The sequence below is a fragment of the Ovis aries genome, chromosome 2 (genome assembly GCF_016772045.2).
Source record: "Ovis aries strain OAR_USU_Benz2616 breed Rambouillet chromosome 2, ARS-UI_Ramb_v3.0, whole genome shotgun sequence".
In the NCBI taxonomy this organism is placed as follows: domain Eukaryota; kingdom Metazoa; phylum Chordata; class Mammalia; order Artiodactyla; family Bovidae; genus Ovis; species Ovis aries.
In genome coordinates this window covers 103,614,496-103,641,232 of record NC_056055.1, presented here as the reverse complement: position 1 = coordinate 103,641,232, position 26,737 = coordinate 103,614,496, and the positions used below count along the sequence as shown (strand labels likewise).

General features: G+C 44.6%; 1 protein-coding gene across 3 annotated transcripts in view; it reads left to right on the top strand.

Annotated features, from left to right (window-relative positions):
- KIF13B (kinesin family member 13B) overlaps positions 1-26,737 on the top strand; it is a 205,515-nt gene that overhangs the window by 141,506 nt on the left and 37,272 nt on the right. For all 3 annotated transcript variants that reach the window (XM_042243543.2, XM_027964609.3, XM_027964610.3), the window contains exons 28-35: positions 292-418; positions 1,257-1,312; positions 3,342-3,466; positions 4,920-5,096; positions 7,921-8,013; positions 14,207-14,359; positions 15,616-15,693; positions 17,308-17,361. In XM_042243543.2, the coding sequence (XP_042099477.2) occupies positions 292-418; positions 1,257-1,312; positions 3,342-3,466; positions 4,920-5,096; positions 7,921-8,013; positions 14,207-14,359; positions 15,616-15,693; positions 17,308-17,361 (863 nt within the window). The remainder of the gene's footprint in view (positions 1-291; positions 419-1,256; positions 1,313-3,341; positions 3,467-4,919; positions 5,097-7,920; positions 8,014-14,206; positions 14,360-15,615; positions 15,694-17,307; positions 17,362-26,737) is intronic.

The following is a 26,737-nucleotide window of genomic DNA, read 5'->3' as shown; positions in this document are numbered from 1 at the left end:
GCCAGCATTTCTTGGCTTCTGGTCTAGAAGCCCCTGAACCGTCTGACTCTCAAGATCATTTCTGTTCTGTTCCTCTGTGGCCTTTGATGAACTGAGGGTGGCCCCTCAGTGAGAGCACACCAGCCCCGCTAGCTGGTAGTCCGTGTTCATTCATGAGCAAATTTTCATCACGAGTTGGGGAAGTCATAAGTTGCTGGTGAACCCTCATCACCCAGTTCCCGGCATATACAGAGCGTACACAGAAGGAGGAAGTGGGCCACCTGTGTTTGATCCTGATTCCTAATGTTCTAGATAAGACAGAGGATGATGCCGACCGTGAAGCTCAGCTCCTAGAGATGAGGCTGACTCTGACGGAGGAGAGGAACGCAGTCATGGTCCCCTCGGCCGGCAGCGGGATCCCAGGGGCCCCGGCAGAGTGGTATGGTGCAGCTATCTGTCTTCCAGCGTTCTCTGTGTTCCCAGGGCTGCCTACTTCTGCTGTGAATGTTGCCTCTGCTTTGATTAATGGATGAGTCATAGCGTATGGAAAAAAAATTGTCTGAATTAGAGGAAGTGTTAAATTATTTTCATGAGTTGGAATAACTGTGCCCTAAAACTGTGTTTTATTAAGTAATATTGTTATTGGCCCAAGTAATTAAGATTTCTGAGAATCTAAATCAATATTTAGTACCATCACACTTAGCATTTAAAAAAAATAGTTAATATGTTAATTACTTGGGTCATTCCCTTAAAAGACTGTTCACTCCTAATAAAATTGCATCTCCAGGAGTTTTTGATTTTGGTGCTGGCCTAAAGTTAACTGTCAGCAGATGTTCTGTGCCACTTTATAGAAATTAAAAATATTGAATTAAGCCACATGGGGCCCTTAGAGATATAACTTTGTTAGAAGGTATGTTTAAACAAGGGAGCTTCAACTTCAGTTTTAAACAGGGACATGTGGCTCCTGAGTTCTGGTATCAGAGTGTATGATAATTTACATGAGAGCACTGAAGGAAAGAAGCGGTGGTGATAGTCAAGTCTTTGTGGCACCTCTGATGTGAAATCACAGCCAACGCAGTACCCAGCATTATTATCGGTTGACCTCTAATAGCTCTTAGTATATGAAAGCTGAGATACAAAGCATTGAGTTGGCCAAAAAGTTACTTTGGGTTTGTTATAACATCTTATGAAAACCCAAACGAACTTTTTGGCCAAGCCAATACATGCCACTGAGAAAGGCTGCTTTATTTGAGATGCTGTTGTTCATTATGTTTTAGGACCCCAGTTCCTGGGATGGAAACACACATTCCTGTCATATTCCTTGACTTAAATGGTAAGTGAGGAAGTCCCTTCTGAAGGCTTTCCTCTGAAAACTCAATGTCTGAGTAGCGCCTGTTGTTGTTCAGTCGCTAAGTTGTGTCCAGCTCTTTAGCGACCCCATGGACTGCAGCCCGCCAGGCTCCTCTGTCCGTGGGATTTCCCAGGCCAGAACACTGGAGTGGTTTGCCATTTCCTTCTCCAGGGAATCTTGCCAGTCCAGGGATCGAATCCGTGTCTCCTGCATTGACAGGCAGGTTCTGGAAGCCCAAGTAACATTTCGATTCTAACCAGGTATGCAGATAGGCAGTTCTGCAGGCCTGAGGTTCAGGTCCATTTTATGTGTGCAAAAAGACTCTAATACCTCAACAGAGAATGAATTTCCTGTAAGCATAATGTTTTTATAACAGTGATAGGTATGTTTCATCGTGACGTCATCTCACGTTTCATTCTCCAGCCCGTATTGCCCTGTGTGCTCCATTCTCCCTTCAATTTAGGATGGTAGTAATGTTTTCCTGCACTTAATTCTCAGGAAGAGACCTCTGTCCGGAAATGACTAATAACTAGTGATGCTCGTGTAGCGCGTTTCTTTTGTCTGGTGTCTTCTTAGTGTTACCTAATGGATTTGCCCCTTTTTCTGTGAGTTCTTATGCCATCCATCCATGCATCACTCCCCCCGCCCCCGCACCTTTTAAAAATTACTGTCTTTTTTTTGCTCTCGTGAAATATTTTGGATACAGCTACATTTTACATATGTTCTGTCTGAGGAGAGAAACTGAAAATGAGAAGGTAAGATTAAAGAGCTAAAAATAATTTAAAAGTCAGCATTTAAATGCCAAAGACATCTGCAGAAGAACCGTGTATTAAAATGAACTGTCCTAAACAGACAAGCGTGGACGCCCTCCTAGTTTTCCTTCACCCTGAGAGTGCGTTTCAGCATCTCAGGTATTTAGCATCCTGTACCATTTGGCTTGGACTTACCTGGTGACTCAGCAGTGAAGAACCCACCTGCCAGTAGGGAAACCCAGGTTCGATCCCTGGGTTGGGACAATCTCCTAGAGGAGGAAACAACAACCCACTCCAGTATTCTTCCCTTGAAAATCCCGTGGACAGATGAGCTTGGTGGGCTGCAGTCCATGGGGTCACAGAGAGTCGGATGGCCTAGCAACTGAGCACGCATGCACCATTTGGCTTACTTGGTTGTGTGGGTGATGTTTAGGTATGCAGGGAGTCAGAGAAGAACCCTTAGCCGCTTGCACTGTCTGTCCACCTGTCGGGGCTTTAAGGTCCTGCCACAGTGCTCTATCCTGCCTTGTTCTCTCAAGCCTTTGAGACTGAAGGCAGCTCTGTTCTGTCCTTACATTAGGTTCCTAGGTGGGTGAGGGGTGTGTGGGTGCGTGCAGGAGGCCTAGAAAGTGGGAAAGAACAAGCTTAAAGAAGACCTAGCAGTATGGATATTCCAAGACAGGAGCAGCACCCTGTTCAGCCTTATGCCTGTTCTTGGTCCATGAAGCCCACGTCCTAGAAAAGAGACTTTTGATGCTCACCCCCAAGCTTAGATGGATGGGGAATTGGGAGGGCCAGGCTTGGACATGAAGAATCAGAGCACCACAGGGCAACCATTCCGTTTCCAGCTCATGTAGCCAGTAGATTTGGTTTGTTAAATTTACCTGTCAGATCATTGGAATCACTCTCATTGTCATGTCTTCAGTGCCCTGAAAGACAGGGAATTGGGGCTATAATCCTACCCTTAACATTTATGGGTTGACCTTGAGTAACCTCTTGGGTTTCTTGGCTTCCATCACCTTCCATGCAAAATAAGGCATGGAGGCAGGTGATTGCATTGAGATAATTTCTTGCGGTGTCTCCCATCTCAGATGTGTGAACTGTTTAATGGTCATCCTCTGTGTCATGTAAGATTTCAGGGCCAAAAGCAAATGAAATTTGAGGCAGGAGAATTCTGCTACTAAGCACGTTGAAATGTAGCTGTTAGGGGTTATCCTTTAAAGTGATCTCCGTATTTAATGGAACTCCTCCGCTTTTAGCTGATGATTTCAGCTCTCAGGATAATCTTGATGACCCCGAAGCTGGTGGATGGGATGCTACCCTCACTGGGGAAGAGGAGGACGAGTTCTTTGAGCTGCAGATTGTCAAACAGCACGATGGAGAGGTAAATAAAGTGTAACTCGGGAAGGCTGGGTGAAAAGTAGTTCCTTTAACCTTTTCCCAGGCCTTTGGAAACAATCAGCAAAGTTATCATTTCAATGCCTCCATTTCTCAAGAAATATAAATGAAAATCTTAATTGTGATTTCCTCGAAGAACGGAACCAGTTCCAGAAGGAAAGGGCCAATCAGATTATGCCCATTCACTGTGGCACTGCTCTTCCTGGTAAAGGATCTCTGTTAGTATTAGCAGTTCAGATCAGCAGTGGTCCACTCTCTGGGGAAGTGCTCCTGATGTACGTGGAGGCACAACAGCATGATGTTTGGCAATGACTTTGAAATGCTTTAGTAAAGACTTGTGAATAAGGGGGAAAAGGACTAGATGAAGCCAGGTGAAAATGTTTCAGTCTACATGATTAAGTGGGGCTTAAGTGGGGCTTAATTTCTAATTTTGAGTGTATTGGAAAAATGATGAAAGATTTTAAGGAAGGAAAGCCAGTGCAATACTTAGAAGGACATACCAACACTTAGTGTTATTCAAAGATGCAACGCTTGATCTGGGGTGTGTTCTGTAAAAATAGTAAAACATTCTGTAAAACAGTGGGCCTGCACCCTTCTTTAATAAGCCAGTGTCATGAATGGCAAAGAAAGGCTAGGAACCAGCCTAGATGAAAGTGGACTAAAAGGACAGGGCAGCTAAATGTAGTCTGAGATACTAGATCAGAACTGCTGAAACATCTGAGTATGGACTCTGTATTATATAATGGTATTATTTCGGTGTTACATTTCCTGAATATGATCATTGTTCTGTGGTTAAGTCAGAGGAGGTCCTTGCTCTAAAAAGATACTTGCTGGGACTTCCCTGATGGTCCAGTGGTTCAGATCTTGCCTTCCAATGCAAAAGGTGGAGGTTTGATCCCTGGTCGTGGAACTAAGATCCCACATGTCTTGGGGCCAAAAATCCAAAACATCAAACACGTGTAATATTGTAACAGATTCAGTAAAGACTTTAAAATTGGCCCACATCAAAAAATCTTAAAGAAAAAAGATACTTGCTGAAGTGTTCAGGGATAAAGACACATCTGTAACTTACTCTAAAGTAATTCAGAAAAAAAAACACCCCAAAACAACAGCAATACTGAGTGTGTATATGTAAGAGGAAAAAAGGGAAGATATTCACAGTTGATGAATCTGTAGGGGAGAAACACAGGAGTTCATTATACTAAATTTATAGCTTTCCATTTGAGTATTTTTTGAAATAAATCCATTTTCGCTGCCAGCCAGGAACATCCTGCTCTGTACCCCCCAGGTAGGTACCTGAGGCCACATCCCTGGGTACCTATAGGCAGCACTGCCCTCGTGACTGGTCTGCTTGCCTTCGGCCAAGTCAAGACGTTTCCTTGTGAGGGTCTGTGTCTTAGGAGGAGGAGGTGACTCTGTCCTTTCCGTCTTCTCCGCAGGTGAAAGCGGAAGCCTCCTGGGACTCGGCCGTGCACGGCTGCCCTCAGCTGAGTAAAGGCACACCCATGGACGAGCGGGTGTTCCTCATCGTCCGGGTGACAGTCCAGCTCAGCCATCCAGCTGACATGCAGCTGGTATTGCGCAAGCGCATTTGTGTTAATGTTCACGGCCGGCAGGTGGGTCCCTGATGCTCATTGAAGAAGTGACTTTGGGTCTGACATAATGGTGGGGCAGTGGAAACATCGCTCTGGCCTCTGACCCCACAGGCTCTGGGGCCCTCTGAGCTTTTGTCCACCAGGCGACCGTGGCCATCCCATGCCCGTGCTTGCTTCACTCCCGGAGCCCTTCAGCCTGACCGCCTCCTGGATGGCACTGCACTGCTCCCCTGCATCTTCCTGACTCCGCAGTCCCAGCTCTCAGCCCTGCTTGGGGGCGCCATGGAGCCCTGTCAAGGCGATGCTCGCTGTTTTGTCTTTGCCTTTCCATCTGGTTCTGATAAGATGAGAAGTTCACTGCCGATGAGCTGCTGTTTGTGCTCCTCACCCTTGATTTTCCATGCTTTCCTTTCCTTTCTCCTGGTTCACTGATTCATGTATTTGGAGAGAGTCCTCTGCCAAGCTTTGGGGTAAAAAGATGAATGAGAAATAGCCTGCGTCCTGAAAGAGCCCGTGTCCATTGGCCCGCGAGTGTGTATAAACGGGCCGGTCTTCTGTGTGGTGACACCGCCGTGCAGGTGCTCGCCGGGGCAGCGGTGCGAGAGCAGTCAGGGAGGAGGGGAGGGGGACAGGGGCAGTTGGCAGGCAGAGGAGGGCTCATTGGCTGCTCCCCGGAGAGGAGGAAATACACGTGCAGAGATGGTGAGGGAGGAATGGGCGTGGCAGGCTTAGGGACCATGAGAAGCATAGTCTGATGGTCAGAGTATTCTGCAGAGGCCATGACCGTGCCTGTCCACACAGCTGCAGTGAGATTATGAAGGACCTGGTGCCGTATGAACTGGTTTAGTAGAAAACTTCTAGATAAGAAAAGAAAGCACTTCTCATATTGGTTTTGCAAAGATAGGATTTGAGAGGTTGAGTCTAGGGATTCTTCTCAATATACTGGCTAAAACCAGACAGATGAAAGTAAATCTTCTCATTTAGAAGAGTACAGTCATGGTTGACAGAGTTCTAGATGTAATCTCTACCCCTAAAAATTAATCTTTAGTTCTAAATGTCACACTGATACCAATCTTTGAATGACGACGGGCCGTAATGCTGTTAAAATTCAGCTCTTCAGCTTGGCGCTCCGGCATCAGGACATATAGGTCATGGGGTAGCTGCCGATGTACCTGCTGTGTCTCCCATTCACTCTTTTCTGAGAAGTCTCTGAGGAATTGGAAAAAGACACGTTGCTCTTGGGGAGCACTTTGAAGAGTTACTTGCCATTTCAGAGCTAGGGGTTCTGGCCGCCAGGCGCTGAGACTGACCTGCTTCAACCACCAGCCCCCACAGAAATTTTAATAGAAAGGAGTGTTGTGAAGTCACCAGGTTTCTTCTGTTTTTTTTTTTTTTTTCTTTTTTAAAGTTAATTTTTAAAATCTGTAGACGTGAGAAGCTGCTGCACTCTCCCCTGGTTAAAATGATTTGATATCAAACTGAAATTCAGATGGTTCATTAACTAAAATTTGCTTCTCTGTAGTGAGAGCAGGGACTTCCTCATGACCCTAATACATGCAGGTTAGCTTCAGCAATTCCGTACAGTTGGTAGGTGCCGGGGGATGGGGTGGGGAGTCGGGGTGGGTCTTAGTGTTTTATGGGGACAGAGTCTCAGCTTAGGAAGATGAAAAATTAGGGAGATGGATGATGGTAAGATACGGATTGTGTAACAATATTATACAGTGCCACTGAACTGTGCAGTTAAATATGGTTAAAGTAGCACGTTTTATGTAACTTTTACCACTATTAAAAACATTTAATAAAATAATAATTTCATACAAATAGAAAACAGAAAAGTAAGATGACAGCGGCCCCCTCACCTCCTCCCACCACCCATTAAAGGAAAACAAACTGTAGCTGTACTTTGACCAGTGTAATTGGTGATGGTTCAGCCTTGCAAGGCTGGAGTTAAGAGTGAAGGGATGAAATATATGCATTCTAACAGGCCCTTGCATTCTTAGAGGCTAAAATGTTTTTAGAAATTAACTAAAGATCACTTAATTATTATTAAATAAGTTTGTGAAAATACATACCTCTGAGACCAAACAGCTTTTTGTCTGTTCTGTTTGGGTTTTTTGTGGTTTTTGAAAAACCTATATCCTACTTTGCTTTTGCATGGGGAAAGAGGTTCAGTGTTGGTTTAATATTCTCTCTCCTTCTTATCTTTATTCACCAATTGTATTCTGCCCTCATCCCTGCTCTCTTCAACCTCTACAGGATGTTCAGTCTTAGCAGCATCTTCAAATGAGTCATCTATGCATTAATTCAACAGTTCAATTCAGAGCGTGCAGAGAGCGCAGTCAGCATAAACAGTGACCAAGCACTCTTAAATCATTCTCCGTAACGACCCTGCTTTGGTCAAGAATTTAATGCCTGAACTTGTCAATATTCATAGTGCAAGATGTCCATCGTGCTGGGAAAAAAAAAGGATTAAGAGTCACCAGCCTTTCTTTACATTTTAGTTAGAAGGTCATTTTATTGTGTAGAAGTCAACAGTCTTATTTCTGTAGCTTTTTTTAAAGCAGAGTTGAACCAGATGCCTAACGTGGTTCCAGAGTTTAGGATCTGCACTTTTCATGTATTCAGTCTGGTAAATGGCAAGCATCGTATAAATGGGTTTGTTTGTGGGCACTAAGAACAAGTTGAGGAACCTATATGTCGTGATTTGGGTTTTGACTTACATTGCAAATAATGTTCTTTTCCTTTAAGGCTAGCGTGAATATGGTGTCTTTTATGCTGCCTCTTTGTTAATGAAAACTCAGTTTTTGAGATGGGAAGCCATATCTTCTCTTTTGTTTTTCTCTAGGGTTTTGCTCAGAGTCTCCTCAAAAAGATGTCACATCGAAGTTCTATTCCAGGCTGTGGAGTAACTTTTGAAATTGTCTCCAATATTCCAGAGGTGAAGGATCATACGAAATTTGAATTTACTAAGAATAAACATGTAACAAGAGCTAACACCGTGAGAAGTCACCTACCTAAGAAATACGTATCAGATGAAAATGTGTATATACAAAAATGCTGTAGGCTTGTAGAGGAATTTAGTAATCGTAACTTGATTCATAGTATAATGTGTGTGCATATGTAATACTTCTGTGGGCTTAAAGGTTCTGGTTTTAATCTTTTGTTAAAGAAGACTCTTTTGAAAAGCAAATCAGCACCATTTTACTCATAGAAGAGGATATAACCCTTAGAGGGAGACACCACAGCATAATACAGAGTCCCAGGGTATCACATTGGAATCAGACAGAAATCTTGTTTCTGCCACCTCTTAGTGAAGTGACCTTGGGTAAGTCACTTTGAGCCTAAGTTTTTTCATTTATCAAACTGGGTTAGTAATACCTCCTATACAGACTTATTTTTTAAGGATTAAATGAGACAATATACACAAATTTTACACGTGTTAAAAGAGTAAATTGTAATTGCCGTTATAGTTAGCTATAGTATTATTATTAAATACTAATGGGGTAGTATTTTTTATATTTTTAATTAATTATTAATTACTATTAAATACTAATAAATTAGTATTTATTACTGTTTTTATTTTTGAGCTAATTGAGATGTGCTTAGAAATCAAACAAACGGAGCTGAAAATACCCATGACAGGTGCTTGCTAGAGAATGTAGTTTATATGCTTCCTAGTGCTTATTCCCTGATTTAGACAGATTTGTTCCCCCGGTTATTGGCACAGCTAGTAACCAGGCCTTCCTTACCGGGATAGGAAAAATGAAAGGCCTAAGGAAAGGACTCTGGCAAAGTGAGAAGAGTGGTTCCCTCCGCCACGCTGACTACAGACGATCGGGGAGTGAGTGGGGAGGTCCAGGCCGTGTTGCCCTTGGAGGTGGAAAATGGGAATGGGACCCTGGGGTGAGGACCCCCACCCACACACACCGTCTGCTGTGCCTTCACACTCTTCATTCAGGGGCTCAGTGTCTGTCGGTCGATTCTGTTGAGTATTTGAACAGCAGATGGACAGTATATATTTGAAGACAGATCAGGTTTTGGAAGACTGAGAAGATTACACTGTACTTGGGCTTCGTTTTAGAGTTCTTTTATTGCAGAATACTTTTGCTCTTAAATAATGTCAAATACTAACTGAATTCTTCCCTGGCTCTTCAAAGTATTAGGCTTACAAGGCAAATATTAACTGTTTGATTGTTTAATTTTGAACCTGCCGAAACTTTAAAAATTGAACCCCTTTTCAAGTTAGACTAGCTGCAAAATCTTGGATCTGTAATAGATTGCTCTTTGTATGCTTGGAGGAGCCTGGTAGGCTGCAGTCCATGGGGTCGCTGAGGGTTGGACACGACTGAGCGACTTCACTTTCACTTTTCACTTTGATGCATGGGAGAAGGAAATGGCAACCCACTCCGGTGTTCTTGCCTGGAGAATCCCAGGGACAGGGGAGCCTGGTGGGCTGCTGTCTCTGGGGTTGCACAGAGTCGGACACGACTGAAGCGACTTAGCAGCCGCAGCCAGAGGTTTACTGTTTATTCTTTGTATCTGAATGCTTTCTCGCTTTTTCCAGTGTTTCGGATCTCAACTCTATAAATGGTTTGAATGCAGTTGAGAAACACAACTGCAATGAACCATCCTTTTCTCCCTTCATCCCTCCTTCCTTCTCATTTGCGGTTTTTCTTTTTCTCTTTAACAGGGCTTTTATTCTTCAGGTGACACGGTTTTCAAAAGGCAGAAATGTGCAGTAATCAGCGGAAAGATAAACAGCCTCACGTGATGGGGCTACCTGTTAATAATTCACTGAATGACTAAGTTGGCAAGTGTTAGGGTCACATTATCAATTCCTGATGATAAAAAGGAAAAACGAGACTTAAAGCCTACAGTGCGAGCATTTGTTTTTTATTTCAAAATAAGCTTCTGAAAAGCTGTGTTTCATCGTGAAGAAGCCTGGAGAAGTTCTTTGTGTTTCATGTTGCAAAGGCCATGAGGACTCAGCAGCAGAAAGAGGTGGTCATAGACCAGAGAGCAACAGGAGATGGTTTTCCCTTCCTTTTTCTTCTGCCCTTTTTGTTTTTGTTAAAAGCAGCTAGAATGCTTTCACTGCTAATGGGGGTATAAAATGATACATTCACTGGCAGTTTATTATCAAGTTAAAGAGACATCTACCCCATCACCCAGTAATTCCACTTATAGGCCCTTACCCAAGAGAAATGAAAACATATATCCATAAAGATTTACATAAGAATATTCAAAGCTGCTTAATTCAAAACAACCTAAAACTGGAAGCAACCCTAACATCCATCAGCAGAGGAATGGGTAAATAAACTATGGCTTATCCATACTGTGGAATATTATTCAGCCATGCAAAGTAATGAACTACATGGAGACCAGATCTCTGAGTCACTATGTTAGGTGACCAACCAGATGCAGAACTTCTAAAACAGGCAGAGCTGATCTGTGGAGAAAGAACTGATCTTTCCTTAGGGGAGGGAAGGAGTTGAACTTTGTGAAGTAATGGAAATGTTTTATATCTTGAGAGGGATGTGGATAACATGGGTAAATACATTCCTTTAAAACTCAGATGTCTTCTCTCTCAGAAAACCAAGATACGTCTGTTCCCATCAGATACCAGAAAGTATTCCGTGTCTAGTGGGGAAAAGAACACTCCCATCAGGAGTCAGGAGACCTAAGTTCTGGTCATGCCTCTCTTGCTGATTATGTGGCCTTCCTCTTTCCTTGTCTGTAAAACAAGGGTGATTCCTAGGCCCAGATGAATTCCTGTAGGAGACAAAAGTTCTATGAACTTATGCTGGCTTCTGAATTTTTCCATGTTTTATCTGTTCTAAGGCTTATGTTAATTAAAAACAAATACTCTTGAAGTTAGACTGTGTCTTAAAATTGATGTTGTCTTAAAGTTAATTGGCCGAGTTTTTCTTTTTTTTTTTCCTCCTTAGTAATATACAAAATGATCTTCTCTTAAAGTTGATAGCATCTTAAGATGCAGTGGCATTTGGATGCATTCAGTTCAGTTCAGTCGCTCAGTTGTGTTCGACTCTTTGCGACCCCATGGACGGCAGCACGCCAGGCTTTCCTGTCTATCACCAACTCCTGGAGCTTCCTCAGACTCATGTCCATCGAGTTGGTGATGCCATCCAACCATCTCATCTTCTGTTATCCCCTTCTCCTCCTGCCTTCAATCTTTCCCAGCATCAGGGTCTTTTCCAATTAGTCAGTTCTTTGCATTAGGTGGTCAAGGTATTGGAGTTTCAGCTTCAGCATCAGTCTTTCCAATGATTATTCAGGGCTGATTTCCTTTAGGATTGACTGGTTTGCTCTCCTTGCAGTCCAAGGGACTCTCAAATGAGTCTTCTCCAACACCACAGTTCAAAAGCATCAATTCTTCGGTGCTCAGCTTTCTTTATGGTCCACCTCTCACATCCATACATGATTACTGGAAAAACCATAGCTTTGACTAGACGGTCCTTTCTTGGCAAAGTAATGTCTCTGCTTTTGAATACGCTGTTGGTCATAGGTTGGTCATATCTTTTCTTCCAAGGAGCAAGCGCCTTTCAGTTTCATGGCTGCAGTCACCATCTACAGTGATTTTGGAGCCCCCAAAATCAAGTCTGTCACTGTTTCCACTGTTTCCCCATCTATTTGCCTTGAAGTGATGGGACCAGATGCCATGATCTTAGTTTTCTGAATGTTGAGTTTTAAGCCAACTTTTCACTCCTCTTTCATTTTCATCAAGAGGCTCTTTAGTTCTTCTTTGCTTTTTGCCATAAGGGTGGTGTCATCTGCATATCTGAGGTTATTGATATTTCTCCTGGCAATCTTGATTCCAGCTGGTTCTCCATCCAACCCAGCATTTCTTATGATGTACTCTGCATATAAGATAAACAAGCAGGGTGACAATATACAGCCTTGACGTACTCCTTTCCTGATTTGGAACCAGTCTGTTGTTCTTTGTCCAGTTCTAAGTTTTGCTTCTTGACCTGGATACAGATTTCTCAGGAAGCAGTCAGGTGGTCTGGTATTCCCATCTCTTTAAGAATTTTCCAGTTTGTTGTGATCCACATGGTCAAATGCTTTGTTGTAGTCAATAAAGCAGAAATAGATGTTTTTCTGGAACTCGCTTTTTTGATGGTCCAACAGATGTTGGCAATTTGATTTCTGGTTCCTCTGCCTTTTCTAAATCCAGTTTGAACATCTGGGAGTTCTTGGATCACATACTGTTGAAGCCTAGCTTGGAGAATTTCGAGCATTACTTTGCTAGCATGTGAGATGAGTGCAATTATGCAATATTTTGATCAGTTTTTGGTATTGCCTTTCTTTGGGATTGGAATGAAAACTGACCTTTTCCAGTCCTGTGGCCACTGATTTTCTGGCCTATTGAGTGTAGCACTTTCATAGCATCATCTTTGAGGACTTGAAAGAGCTCAACTGGAATTCCATCACCTCCACTAGCTTTGTTCATAGTGATGCTTCCTAAGGCCCACTTGACTTCACATTCCAGAATATCTGGCTCCAGGTGATTGATCATACCATCGTGGTTATCTGGGTCATGAAGATCTTTTTTGTATAGTTTTTCTCTGTATTCTTGCCACCTCTTCTTAATATCTTCCGTTAGGTCTGTACCATTTCTGTCATTTATTGTGCCCATCTTTGCATGGAGTGTTCCCTTGGTATCTATAATTTTCTTGAAGAGATCTCTAGTCTTTCCCATTCTATTGTTTTCCTCTATTTCTTTGCATTGATCACTAAGGAAGACTTTCTTATCTCTCCTTGCTATTCTTTGGAACTCTGCATTCAAATGGGTGTATCTTTCCTTTTCCCCTTTGCCTTTCGCTTCTCTTCTTTTCACATCTATTTGTAAAGTCTCATCAGACTTTACCATTTTGCCTTTTTGCATTTTCTTTTTCTTGGGGATGGTGTTGATCCCTGTCTCCTGTACAATGTCACAAACTTCCGTCCATAGTTCTTTAGGCACTCTGTCTATCAGATCTAATTCCTTGGGTCTGTTTTGTCACTTCCACTGTGTAATTGTAAGGGATTTGATTTAGGTCATACCTGAATGGTCTAGTGGCTTTCCCTACTTTCTTCAATTTACGTCTTAATTTTGTAATAAAGTGTTCAGGATCTGAGCCACAGTCAGCTCCCAGCCTTGTTTTGACTGTATAGAACTTCTCCTTCTTTGGCTGCAAAGAATATAATCAATATGATTTCGGTATTGACCATCTGGTGATGTCCATGTGTAGAGTCTTCTCTTGTGTCGTTGAAAGAGGGTGTTTGCTATGACCAGTGGACTGGACAAAATGTTCGGTTTTACCATATGATGGTATGTAAAACCCTGAGCAAACTTTTTGGCCAGCCCAGTGTATTTTGCAGTTTTTGATGTTGTTATAACAAAATTCACAAGGATCTGATTTTTCCCATGAAGAGTGTTTTGTTATGAGCCACATGAGCTTGAGAGATCTCATTAATTATATTAACAAAATCCCTCCCGTGACATGCAAATATCCCATTTATATGCCTGGACCAGCTGTGTCCATGGAGCTGGGCAAGGGAGAATATGCCTGGAGGCTTCTCTGCTTGGTTGGCTTCCAGTCTTGGGCCTCTGTCTGCAGAGTTGGGGATTGGACTGTGTGGAGAGTCCATGGGAGGCTGCTTATTGAAAGGGCTGGAATCTCGCCCTTCTTCCCACTCTTACCCTTCATCCCTATGGCTGCCTCCTGCGAGGGTGGTTTGGGTCCCACATGGGTCCAGCTGTCACCTCAGCTCCTTAGTCCTCCCTCTGGCCCCTCAAGATGTGTTCCTAAAGCACTGTTGTGGTCAGGTTTCCAGCTTGTCCCCCAGATCCTCTCTGACCAGGAATGTCTTGGTTCACAGTGGAAGTGCAGGAGAGGACAGTTTTGTTGAAAATGTGCCGTGTTTCAGCTGCTCTGTGTTTAGGCTTTTGAGTGACCGCAGCCGCCACGTATACCATGATTTCTGGGAAAGTGCATTCTGAGTTCCAAGAGCCGACTTTAAAATGGAACTTGGTTCGGAGGCTTCGTGGGTTCGCACAGATCGAGCTGCCTCTGTAGCACTTTCTTCTGCAAGGTAGTTAATTTTAACGTGTAACTTCCACTCTCCAGGACGCTCAGGGAGCAGAGGAACGAGAAACGTTAGCGAGGATGGCAGCTGACGTGGAAAACGCGGCGTCGGCCGACTCGGAAGCGTACATCGAGAAATACCTGAGGAGCGTGCTGGCGGTGGAGAACCTCCTCACGTTAGACCGCCTCCGCCAGGTCAGCTGATGGGGACAGGGCAGGGTCCAGCCCAGCTCGCCCCAGGGTGAGACTTTCCGCGATTCACAGTGTTGTGACGTCTAAAATTCTGAAACCTCTTAAGTGGAGCATGTTAATTTACATTAAACTTGCCGGGTGAGTCTTCAAAGATAGAAAAATGAGATTTGGAAGTTACTTTTTCCACGCCCCTAAATGGTAGCTAGTTGCCTGGGTAGAGCTGTGCTGTGTGCATTGGTCGCGTCTGACTCTGCGACCCCAGGGACTGTGGCCGCCAGGCTCCTCTGCCCATGGGGATTCTCCAGGCAAGAATGCTGGTGTGGGTTGCCATGCCCGCCTCCAGGGGATCGTCCCAACCCAGGGATCGAACCCAGGTCTCCCGCAGTGCAGGCGGATTCTTTACTGACTGAGCCAGTAGTGGAAGGAAATGTATCACTCTTGCTGGTTAAGAAGTATTTTACAAATTCCTTGACGCTGGACAGTTGCCAAAGAAAAATGTAGCCCTGAGGCAGAATGTTGTGTCCTTTCTTGGCCTCCACAGCCTCAGAGTGGATCTCTAAGAGGGAAAACAGAGGTGCCAGCCATAAACCCAAGGCTCAGAGAAGCTCTAAACGTTAGTTTGCGTAGTTGTGTTGAAACTTTTAAAAAAATTTTAGTTATTTATTTAGGGTGTGCCAGGTCTGAGTTGTGGCCTATGGGTCTAGTTCCCTGACCAGGGATCGAACCTGGACCCCTGCTCTGGGAGCGCAGAGTCTTAGACACTGTGGACTACCAGGGAAGTCCCCAAACTTTTCTCTTTTTTTTTTTTTAAATAAAAATACTAATGAAACATAAAAGTGAATGGTCTGCTTTTCACAACCTTTCCCCTGGGACTCACTTGTGGCCAGCTTCAAGGGAGCCATCAGTAGATAAGGAAAGGAATGAACCACATAACCTGTCAGCTGCTTAGTTAACGTTGAATATTCCACAGTGACAGTAATTGGGTCATTCTGTTGTGTGAAGTAACAGCTGTCATTTAAAGAACTAGGGGACCTCCCTGGCAGTCCAGTGGTTAGGACTATGCGCTTCCGCTACAGGGGGCATGGGTTTGATCCCTGGTCGGGGAGCTAAGATCCCACAGGCTGTGTGGCATGACCATGCCACTCCAGTAAGTAAAGAGCTTGGAATATGTCCATAGCTCAAAGCCTGCTTTAGACTCTGTTGCTCTGGAAGTGTGTGTCTCATGTGTGCTTTTCCTCTGTGTTCTTTCTGACCCACAGGAAGTTGCCGTGAAGGAACAGTTGACGGGAAAAGGGAAGCTGAGCAGGAGGAGTATCAGCTCTCCTAATGTGAACAGAGTGAGTGCGTGGGACCCCAGCCTGTGCTCGGCCCAGGCTCTGCTTTTGCTCCTCCTCTTTCCTTGGATAACTCCTTTCCATCCTTCAAGTCTCATCTCGGGTATCATTTCCTCCTCTGCACTGACTGAAGTTCCCACTCCTCTACCCCGTAGCATCGTTGCAGCCCTCCATCTCTGACCTTCCTAATGTTACACGGAAAGCATCCGTGTAAGTCCCCCTGGATTTGCTTCTCATTTATCTTCATACCTCCAGTGCCTGGCACAGTGACTCTGTTAGGCGAGCATGTGTTGAACTAAGGCAAAGCTAGTGTAGTGCCTGGGGAAAGCCGTTTGGATTTTCTAGGCTGAACTTGATTACTTTCAGGTTGAGGAGAGGTCTGGCTCATGTGTATAAACTCAGTTGCTCAGGGGCCACCCCGGGGGCATCAGGGAGTCAAGTCAGCTAGGCGTGTTTTGTCACAGTGTTGCGAGTGTGTTGTTGTGTTTTAAAACATGGATAAAATTTACATGAATATGAAGCTTACAGATAATTCTTCGCATGAATATGAAGCTTACAGATAATTCTTCACAAAGAAATAATGCTTGGAGCCCTGTGATTTATCTCTACTTTCCTTACTTTTGATAAAGAGGTGGATATGAGAAATAGTACACTGTTGTCTGAACTTACCCCAAGAGAAACCACAGTATAAATTTTGAAATAAAGAGCAGCTGACCCTTAACCCTGGTGTTGCAGAGATCCCAGTGAGGGACAGGACAGGATGGGTGTCAGGCTGGAGGGCCCAGGTGGCTCCCTGAGACTGGGTGATGTGACTGGTGATCTCAGATGAGAAGATGGGGAACATTCTCAGACAGTAAAAAAAAAACAAAACCCTCCCTTTAACTCAGCATATCTATCTTCTCACTCCTTCAGAAAATGAAGTACTAAAATGCACTGAAAGATGTACTAAAATCTCTGTATGTGCAGAGATTTTGTACTTAGAATCCTGTGATTTAAAACAAATAGCTCCTGTGTATACACTTACTGCAGTACCCAGAGAAAGGAGTCGTCAGATCACGATGTGATAAGGTAGCCAGTGGTAAAGGACCTGCCTGCCAATCAGGAGACCCAGGTTCAATCCCTGCGTGGGGAAGATCCCCTGGAGAAGGAAATGGCAACCCACTCCAGTAATCTTGCCTGGGAAATCCCATGGACAGAGGAGTCTGGCGGGCTACAATCCATGGGGTTGCAAGAGTTGTACATGACTTTGCAACTAAACAACAGCAACAACAAGGAAGCTAGTAGCCTGGTATCCTTTACATAGAAGTGGATGAACAAATCAAGTGTCCCTTACTTGGGCCCAGTTGGCTGTTACTGCTATGTTAGCTGGATATCTGATCTTATACAAACCTGCCTTGTTAAAAATGTTAATTCAATGAAAAACAAAACCAGAAACTGTGCCTAACAGGGTACCAAAGGCCAGGAGTCTAGTTTGCAGCTTGGTCTTGGCAGCCTCTCTCATACCGTCCGGCTTTAACATTCTGTCGATTTGGTTTTCTAAGCGTTGTATTTCCAGGATCATGGATGTGTGTGCTTTTGCACACAAAGGGCTAATTCTCCTCTCCGTTCCCTCTTCAGCTGTCTGGCAGCCGCCAGGATCTTATTCCACCCTCCAGTCTGGGTAGCAACAAGGTGAGTGCTCAGAACTATTTCCTGTCAGTCTTAGACCTGTTTCCCATCCAGCTTTTCCTCCTCTCAAGTATCACACGCTCGTCGTGCATGCCAGAATTTCTTCCACTTTGCAGTACTATGTGAAGTTTATTGGAAAGTGTTTAGAGTTCATTTCTTTTTATCTGCCAGTTAAAATAATGTTACTGAAACCTTGTTGTTACTCTGCTTTTTAAGGGTTAAACAATTTAGTTGCTTGAGTTCCTATTCCCGTTGAAAATATATTCTTCCCATTTGTGTCAGAAAAGGAACTTCATTTCAGATTTTTGATAGTTAAAACATGGATGAAGTAATTGAAAATTTGTGAAGAATAAGATTATGTTTAAAAGTTAATATTACATGTTAGAAGAAAGAAAAATAAGGGAACAGAAATTTTATTAGCTGGGATGTATTCATGTACTTGTTCATATAGCTTTCCCCAATTTAACAGAGTTTTAAGCATAGATAATTCGTTATCATTTACTTAAAGGGATCACACTCAAAACAGACATAGGTGGATGGTTGGATACAGCTGAGAATGCACTGGTTCATCAATTCATTGGCCACTTACCATGAGTCTGAAAGTGTGCTAGGGTTTAGCACTTCCTGATACAGGTCCGCTGACAGGTGTGATTGGCATAGCATAGTTGTAATCACCTAAACAAAGCAGAGTGTTTGGAAAACTGTCATTATTGATTATAAATCACATTATTGGTACAATAAATAATTTTAAGGAAAATATAAGAAAAACCATGACTTTTTTTTAATCCATCTAACCCAAATCCTCTATCATAAATTCACTGAAAAAAAATGGCCAAAAGATTTTCAGCTTTTCTCTCTTGCTAGTTTCTTTATGTTTAAATGGAAAGAAAAAAATACAAAACAGAATATCTACTTGAAAGAAAATTATTGTCTCATCTACGTTCAAATAGAATAAAGGAATACAGATGCTATAATAGAAGTATGCCTAGTTAGAGTAGGAACCCAGAGGAGAAGTGGACACTTTTATAGGTATTATTGAAGGAACAGGAAAGGCTCCAAAGAGGGGGAACCTCCCCCCCCCCCGCCATAAGCTTCATGCTGAAGGATGATAAGATCCACCCAAGTGGAAGGGATTGAAGCAAGAGTGTGAACAGAAGCATGGAGGGAGAAGGAAGCCCGAGTCAAGCCGAGCATGCAGTGCAGGGCAGAACCCAGAGAAAGGGCCTCGTTTCAAAAGTTCCTGTGTGATGTACTGGGGAGCTGTGGGGGAGCTGGGCCACTTTTAGGCAGTTACCTCGACCCCACTCATCTTCCTGGCTGTTGTCCATAAAATTACGTTAGAATAATGTATATAGTAGAAATGTGTACTGTTATCAACACACAAGTGAGGGTGGACGGAGCAGGTGCGGGGAGGGGTCTCGGCAGTGGGAGGGGAGGGAGGAGAGTCAGGACCCGCTCAGGAGAATGGAGCCTCTAGAGCTCTGGGGACATGAGGGTCGGGGTGGAGCTAGGGGGAGACTGGCTGACATGGGTTCTGGGGACATAGAGAAGAATGTGAGGAGGCAGGTTTGAGGAAGAAAATGATTTCATTCAACTTTGGACAGAAGGTGTGTCAGCCAGTTCAGGGGTCTGGAAGCCCTAGCTGAACACAGATTGGGGAGCTCAGGGCCTGGTTGGAGCAGCCAGGGGTTCACCCGAGTCTCCTGAATTGGCCCCAAGAGGTTCAGACAGGGAGGCGAGGTTGTGTGGGGTGACGGTGATGCTGAAGGGCTTGTGCAGGGTGACAGACGGGAGTCCTCAGAGACGAGAGGTGGTGGGGAGAGCAGCTGGGAGCCTGGAGGAACTCCTTTTGGATGCTAGAGACTGCACTGACTGAGGAGACAGTTCTGGGTGTGAGAGCGAAGATTATTGGAGGCCTTTTCCCAGGGCAGTCTCTGTGGAGGGCTGGGGAGAAGCTGGACATGGGTTTTGGGTGGTGGTTTTGGTTTTTGGTTTTTGTGGCCGCAGTATACAGAATCTTAGTGCCCCAACCAGTGATAGCACCTCTGCAGGAGACACTAGTTCTATCCTTGGGTCGGGAAGAGCCCCTGGAGGGCAGGTCATGGCGACCCCCTCCAGTATTCTTGCCTGGAGAATCCCACGGACAGAGGAGCCTGCGGGCGGCAGTCCACAGGGTCACAAAGAGCTGGACGTGACTGAAACAGCTGAGCACACTTGGACCCCTGCAGTGGAAGCATGAAGTCCTAACCACTGGACCCGCCAGGGAGTTTCCAGCAGGATGTATTAAATGAGTAAATAATGTTGCACATTTCTTGTTACTCTGCCAAGACCTTCCCCGTTTCAGTCATCTTGATGTCCTGGGGCCCCGGGGTTAGGGATAGGAAACTTAGTGAAGTTGAGGAAAGTCTGATTTCCACCCTCTCAGGCTGTGCCGATGTCCTGGTGCCGCCCCAGCAGCAAAGGGCTGGCTCTGCCTGCTCTGTGTCAGCGTGTTTTCTGTTGTCGTCAGACACCTCCAACAGTGAAGGACCCTTTTCTCCCGCTGCAGCAGTTTGGAGCCTTCTAGCTCACCCCTCTGCATGGACAGTGTCCCTGGGCTCTGACGGACAGTGGCAGTCTTGTCAGGGAAAGCAGAGGGGCCAGCCTCCCATTCCTCACTGTGCTCCCAGGTCAGCCGTGGAGCCATCTCTTCATCTTCCTGTAGGCTGTGGGCCCCCTCGGGTCCTGAACCGTTGCCAGGTACAGCCGGGCTTCCCTCCACCTCGTCACTGTCACGCCGGATCCCTTGACTTCCTGCTGTGTCCATATCAGCAGGTTATATGAATGTCCATGTGTCTAAATCGGAGACCCTTTGCTTGTCACTAGGGGAGAGGTAGGGGAAAGCTGCCCTAAGACAGGTTTCGTGGGTGGACCTGTTGAATGAGTAAGGACATTCAGGTGACAGAGGGCCACAGCTGATGTCAGGAAGCAAAGCCATGAAACACTCGGCAGAGGATTTGATTCCAGGCTCACTTCAGCAGGGAGCACGGAGAGAAAAATATTCTTGTGTTTTCTTCCTAGAGAGTAAAGAAATGTTTCCCTCCACCAGTAGCAGCAAGGAACAGAAGAGTCCTGCCTTTGGCCTTTTATATGGAACAGTGGTGAACTGCATCCAGAATGGCATTGCCTTGGATTCAGAATTGCTACAGTGCTGCCTGTAATAGAATTCCTCAGGGAGGGGTGGTGTTTAAGCTAGTTGATGTAACAATCATTTAGGTCCTATTAAAACCCCTTTATACAGCAGCAGTGCTTATAGTGGGCTTCCCTTGTGGCTGAGCTGGCAAAGAATCTGCCTGCAATGCGAGAGACCTGGGTTCGATTCCTGGGTTGGGAAGATCCCCTGGAGAAGGGAAAGGCTACCCACTCCAGTATTCTGGCCTGGAGATTTCCATGGACTGTGTAGTCCATGGAATCGCAAGGAGCTGGACACGACTGAGTGGCTTTGGCTTTCACTTCACAGTGCTTATAGAGGTAAGAAATGACACGCACAGGAGGGCCATCTCCATGTTGTTTATAATGGCAGAGATTGGAAACAAGGTACATGTCTGTTGGTTTGACCTAGTTAAATATGTTTTATCTGTGTCCATGTGTGCATACACACATACACACACACACACACACACACACACACACACAAATGGATACTATGCAGCTATAAAAATTATTAGGAACCCCTCCAGGTACTAATATGAAGAGAGCACCAGGATACACTTAGTGATTGAAAACGCACTACAGCACAGTATGTTGCTGTTTGCGCAGGAGCGGGGAGCTCAGGAGGAGTGTGTGTGGCTCTTGCTAGGTGTACACGTGCGTGCAGGAACCCTGTAAGGATGCGTCCTAAACAGATGCCGCTACTTCCCGTCTAGGGAGAGGGCGAGCGTGTGTGGGACCCAACGCAGGAGGCTTCTCATGGTGTGCCTTCTTATGTTACTTGGTTTTTAGATCATGGGAACAAATTACCTATTGAAAGAATTAAAAGGAAAGAATGTTACTCTCTACCCTTTGTGGTAGGTAGATTTTATTCTCCTATAAGTGGTGGTTTGAGAAACTCTCCAGTTGCTTTATCTATAATAATTTTCACACAAAATCCTCAAGGAGAAGAAATTGTTTTGGAAAACCTGAGAGACTCATGTATTTTTCTTTTCTTTTGGGGACTTCCTGCATTCTTCAGTTTTCAGAGATCCAGGGAGAGGTAATTAATCCATTAGGTTTTTCTTAATGAGTGAGATACATGTATTATCCTCCTATTGAAAGTATGCTTGCTTTTACCTTGAGAATGCGAATGCATTTTTAAATGTAGTTTTTATAAGACAACTGCATTTGATACTGTACTAGTGTTTTTTTGGCTCTTACCCTTTTGTAAAAATAACTTTGGAAGTCAGGATATACAGTTCTTCATTCCCTGGGACTATGAAAATATCTGTCAGAAGATGCCAGGAATGAAGGCATCTGATAGAGTGTAAGAGGCTCTGGGCTGTGAGGGGGTCTAGTTAATTCATCCTTTTCTCAAGCATGGGATGCAGGGGGAGAGGAGCAAAGGAGGAGCGGAAGTGCCTTGGGCCTTCTCCAGCACCGCAGAACATAGCTCAGTGGTTCCATCTCAGCTTCTTTGCATGGAAGTACTTAATACACAATGGAATTGAGTGGGAAATACAGTTTTAACCTGAAATCACTGCTTAAAACGCTAGAAACTGTATTTTAAAATAATTGAAAATCATAGTGCCGATAGCTGCATCTACCTTGCACTCATGGGGACTTACCTCTGGGCTCTCTGTTCCATTATCTATGTCTGTCCCTCTTTCCTTGATTATCGAATCAGAGCTTTGGGCCAGAAAACCTGGTGTGCTCTGCTGCCTGCCACGTAAATAACACAACAGTAAAGTTAGTTCACTTTATGTAAAGAAGCTCGGAGAGGCCGCCCGAGGAGGCTCAGGTCTGCCTTCCCTGCCAATTTGCATTAACATCACGGCAGAGCTGGTGGGAGCAACGCAACACTGAAAGCTGTGGCTGGGAGGCAAGAGCAGAGCTCACTGGGATCAGGGCTTCTGGGGAGGCAAGAGCAAGTGGTAAGGTACTAAAACCTTCTCGCACGTTGGCCTCTAACACTTGGACTTCAGCCAGCCACATTTTGCCTGCCCTCATTCACTGATGCTCCATACCTATGAAAATTGGAATTGTTTACTGAGCTCCACCAAGACGGAATGGATGAGCTAATTAATCTTAGAAAGATACATTGAATTTTTATTAGCTACCCTTAACTTTTAATTTCACCTTATGGCCTAAAAGAAATCACTCTTGATAAGCTTTTCAATTAAAAATATAAAATATTCCTAATTGCAGTGATGCTTTTATTTATTGTTGCTGGCTCTTTCATCATTACTGTTAGGCAGGTTTTTTAAATTAGATATAACAAAAACTTAGCAAACTTGTTATGACCAGTCTACCAGATTAGACTCATCGTTTAGCTGCATAATTAGTTCCAACAGATTGTTTTTCCATTTAAACAATGGCTGTGTGTTGAGACTGTTTGAGATTTAAGAAACTCTGTCAAGAAAGAATAACTGATATTACTTACTAAAGCCATTTTAAATGGAATCATATATTTTTAAATAAGTTAGTGAGATGTTTGTCATCTTCCAAATGGAGTTTTCAATGCAACTAAAAGTAGCCGGGGACGTCCCTGATGGTCCAGTGGTTAGGACTCCGTGCTCCCAGTGCAGAGGTCCTGGGTTTGACCCCTGGTCAGGAAAGTAGATCCTGCATGCCACAATTAAGACTCAATGCAGCCAAATAAATATTAAAAAAATTTAGCCAAAAATCTGAACGACTATGCAGTTAACAAAGCTGAGTTGTATGTTTTGGCTCCATCACTTTCCTGAAAACTGCAATTATTCAGCCCGACACTGGTGATGGTTGGTGTCAAAGGTGAGTCACCTCTTCTTGAGTTACGTTAGTAGCCACCTCTGGGCCTGGAGTGTCACTGGCACTTCGTCTACCTCCTTGTCACTTTCCTGATCCAAGCCAGACCTCTGTAGAGAACACCCAGAGCTTTTGTGTCTTTCTGGAGAGCAGCAGCAGGAGAGCTGGAGCTCCCTGCAGGGACCAGCCACGTCCTCAAGCCAGCGGACAGCCTTCCGCATGTTTTCCTGTTGGGTTTTGCCTTTAAGCATAATTGTTATCTTGAATAGGGTTTTATATCTTTGAATTCAGCCTGTTAGCACAAATAATTCCTACTAATTATGAAGCTAGTTTAGGGACCCAAAACGAAGCCAGAATTTCCGCTCTCACATCCTCCCTTCACGGCTGATCCTGAAGGCTGATAGAGGTAAAAAAATGTTAGAAACATCTCAGAATTATCTTTCCAAGAGTTCTGTAATGGAGCATAGGTTATGGGGGTAGAAGTGAAAGAAAAAAAAAAGCCATACTGAGAACTGAGCCCATATGATGGCGGAAAGGTCCAGTGTCTGGCCAAGGCCTTTTTATTAATTAAGTTCATCTCTGAAGTACCTTTAACTAGGGTGCTTCCTTTTTTTCCCCCAACATTTCAGTAGTGGGAGAATCACTCTGGAGTGGCCAAGGATATACAATTTACATCCTTGTTGTTCTTGTTGTTTAGCTGCTCAGTTGTGTCCAACTCTTTGTGACCCCATGGACTGTAGCCCACCGGGCTCCTCTGTCCATGGGGTTTCCCAGGGAAGAACACTGGAGTGGGTTGCCATTTCCGTCTCCAGGGGATCTTCCCGACCCAGGGATTAAACTTGGGTATTCTGCATTGGCCGGTGGACTCTCTACCACTGAGTCACCTGGGAAGCCCTGTAAAATTTATTGGAAAGACACTAATTGCCTTGTCCCTTGGGGCCAGTGTGTGTTGCTAGACCCTGAACCACAGATTCTGCTTCTGGCAAGAGAATGGATATGTGCTGCCGGAGAAGAATCTAGTGAGTGAGTGGAGTGTCTCCCTAGAGATCTACGGGGGTTGGAAAGAGGAGGGGGCAGTGGTTTATCATCCAAATTTGTTGTTCCCTCGGAAGCAGAGCCTGTTCTGTCCCAGAGCGATTTGAGATACTCTGTGTCCCCGTCTCTAGTCGGCAAGACTGAGATTTCTCAAGGTTAAGATGACGGTTAAGGGAGATGGATGAATGAAATGTCTCCGTTTTTCATTCTCCAACAGAGTTAGCAATATGGCTGAGGCACTGTGTAAGTACGGTGAGCATCCTTTCAAAGGTTCTCACTTGAGATATCTGAATATACGAGACAGTAAGAGTTATTGCCTCTGTTCAGATTCGGGAGTAACACTGTGTGTGGGAGTGCCAGCTGGGAAAAATTACCTGGGAAGCTAGCAGAGCCCCGAGTGTGCCTTGGGGAAGAGGTGACACCTCTGTTATTTGTCATTGGACGCACACCGCACAGCTGAGGGGCTGACTTCAAATTAGCTGCCTGATTTTCCTAAGGGCCAGAGTGCTACTGTGTCAGCTGCCAAACAAGGAAGACAAATCTAAAGTATGGAAACAAATTTATCCTCAAATTGAGTAAGTTGTCTTCAGAACAGCCAGGCATGAACCTACTTCTGTGAACGCAGCATGAAGCTTTACATCCCCTGAGAGATTCCAAAGTGTTGACCTCACTGTTCCGACACCCGATTACTATGTCCCAGGGCACACAGAGCTGCAGCTTCCCAGACAGATAATTGAATTCAAAGGCAGAAAACATTAATGAAACAAAGTATGTAAATCAGCGTGTGGTTCATAGTACCACAGACGCTCCTACAGTGGCGCGCTCAGAGTTCACCGTCCTTGTCAGCTCTTCATGTGTCTTTTGCTCCCTTGCTTCCTAATGCTGAGCATCCTACCACATTTTAAAATATAAAGTGCTGGGTTTCCCCGGTGGCTCAGTGGTAAAGACTTCACCTGCCAGGACAGGAGACACGTGTTCGCTGTCTGGTCTGGGAAGATCCCACAGGCCACGTGACAGCCGAGCTTGTGCTCTAGAGCCCGGAACGGAAGCTGCTGAGCCCACATGCCACAGCGGCTACAGCCTGCACTCTGGAGTCAGTGCCCCACAGCGAGAGGAGCCCCCCAACGAGAGGAGCCCCCACAGCGAGAGGAGCTCGAGCACCGCAACCAGAGAAGAGCCCAGTCAGCAACGGAGACCCGGCAGAGTCCAAAATACACAAACATGGGAAAAAGAATTTCAAGTGCTGAGAGAGTTCCCTCAGAAAGTGGCTTTCTCTAAGTAAACAGGATCCGAATCACTTAGGGCTTATTGATTTTATGATCGGTACTTAGGTTGCCGCTAAAAGCAAATAGGTTTCCAATACATGTTGGCAACCGAAGAGGGCTTTCTACCTCCATCCATCTTCAGGAGCAGCAAAGAGCTTACTTTGCAGGCAATTTACTAATAAAGACACTAGTTGATCGTCAGGGTCACTCATCTGGGGAGTAGTAGCTTAATCTAACAGAAAATACTGTTTTTTTTAACTGGGGTGGAAAAGAAGAGTGACTGTCAAAGGACCTAAAGAGGTTGTACAGCTTTGAAAAGCTTTGCATCTCCTGTCCATTACTGGTTTCTATGCTGGTAGCGTGGGCGGAGGTTTATTTTCTTTACTGGGTGGGACTGATGTTCAAAGTGCTTTGGTGTGATGACCATTTTTATGGCTCACCACAAGTTCTAGAAAAGTAAATTACTCCATCACCTGATGGGCATTGTTCTTGTATTGTGGAACAAAATCTCTTTCATGGGAGTTTATAAGACAAGTTATAGTCAATTTTAAAGGAAATCAGTCCTGAGTATTCATTGGAAGGACTGATGCTGAAGCTCCAATACTTTGGCCACCTCATGCGAAGAGCTGACTCATTAGAAAAGACCCTGATGCTGGGAAAGATTGAGGGCAGAAGGAGAAGGGGACGACAGAGGAAGAGATGGTTGGATGGCGTCACTGACTCGATGGACATGAGTTTGAGCAAACTCCGAGAGTTGGTGATGGACAGGGAAGCCTGGCCTCCTGGAGTCCATGGGGTCGCTAAGAGTCAGACGTGACTGAGCGACTGAGGGACAGCAAGACACGCTGAAAGAACAATCAGATTTGTTAATTCAGAGACCTGTGTTATTGGGAGCTTGATGACTCCTTGGTTTGGGCTTAACTAGAACGCATTTTTAGTATCTGTTAAGAATGAGAGGCTTGGTAATAGGCTGTTCTGGAGTGTTTCTTTCATGAATGGTATGTTAGTGGAGGAGAAGAAACCTGAGCAGTATTAGAGTGGCTCCTGGGTTTCAGTCTAGAGTCTGAAGAGAAAGAAGGTATCTTGAGACTTCCGCAGTGGGCCCAGTAGTTAAGGCTCTG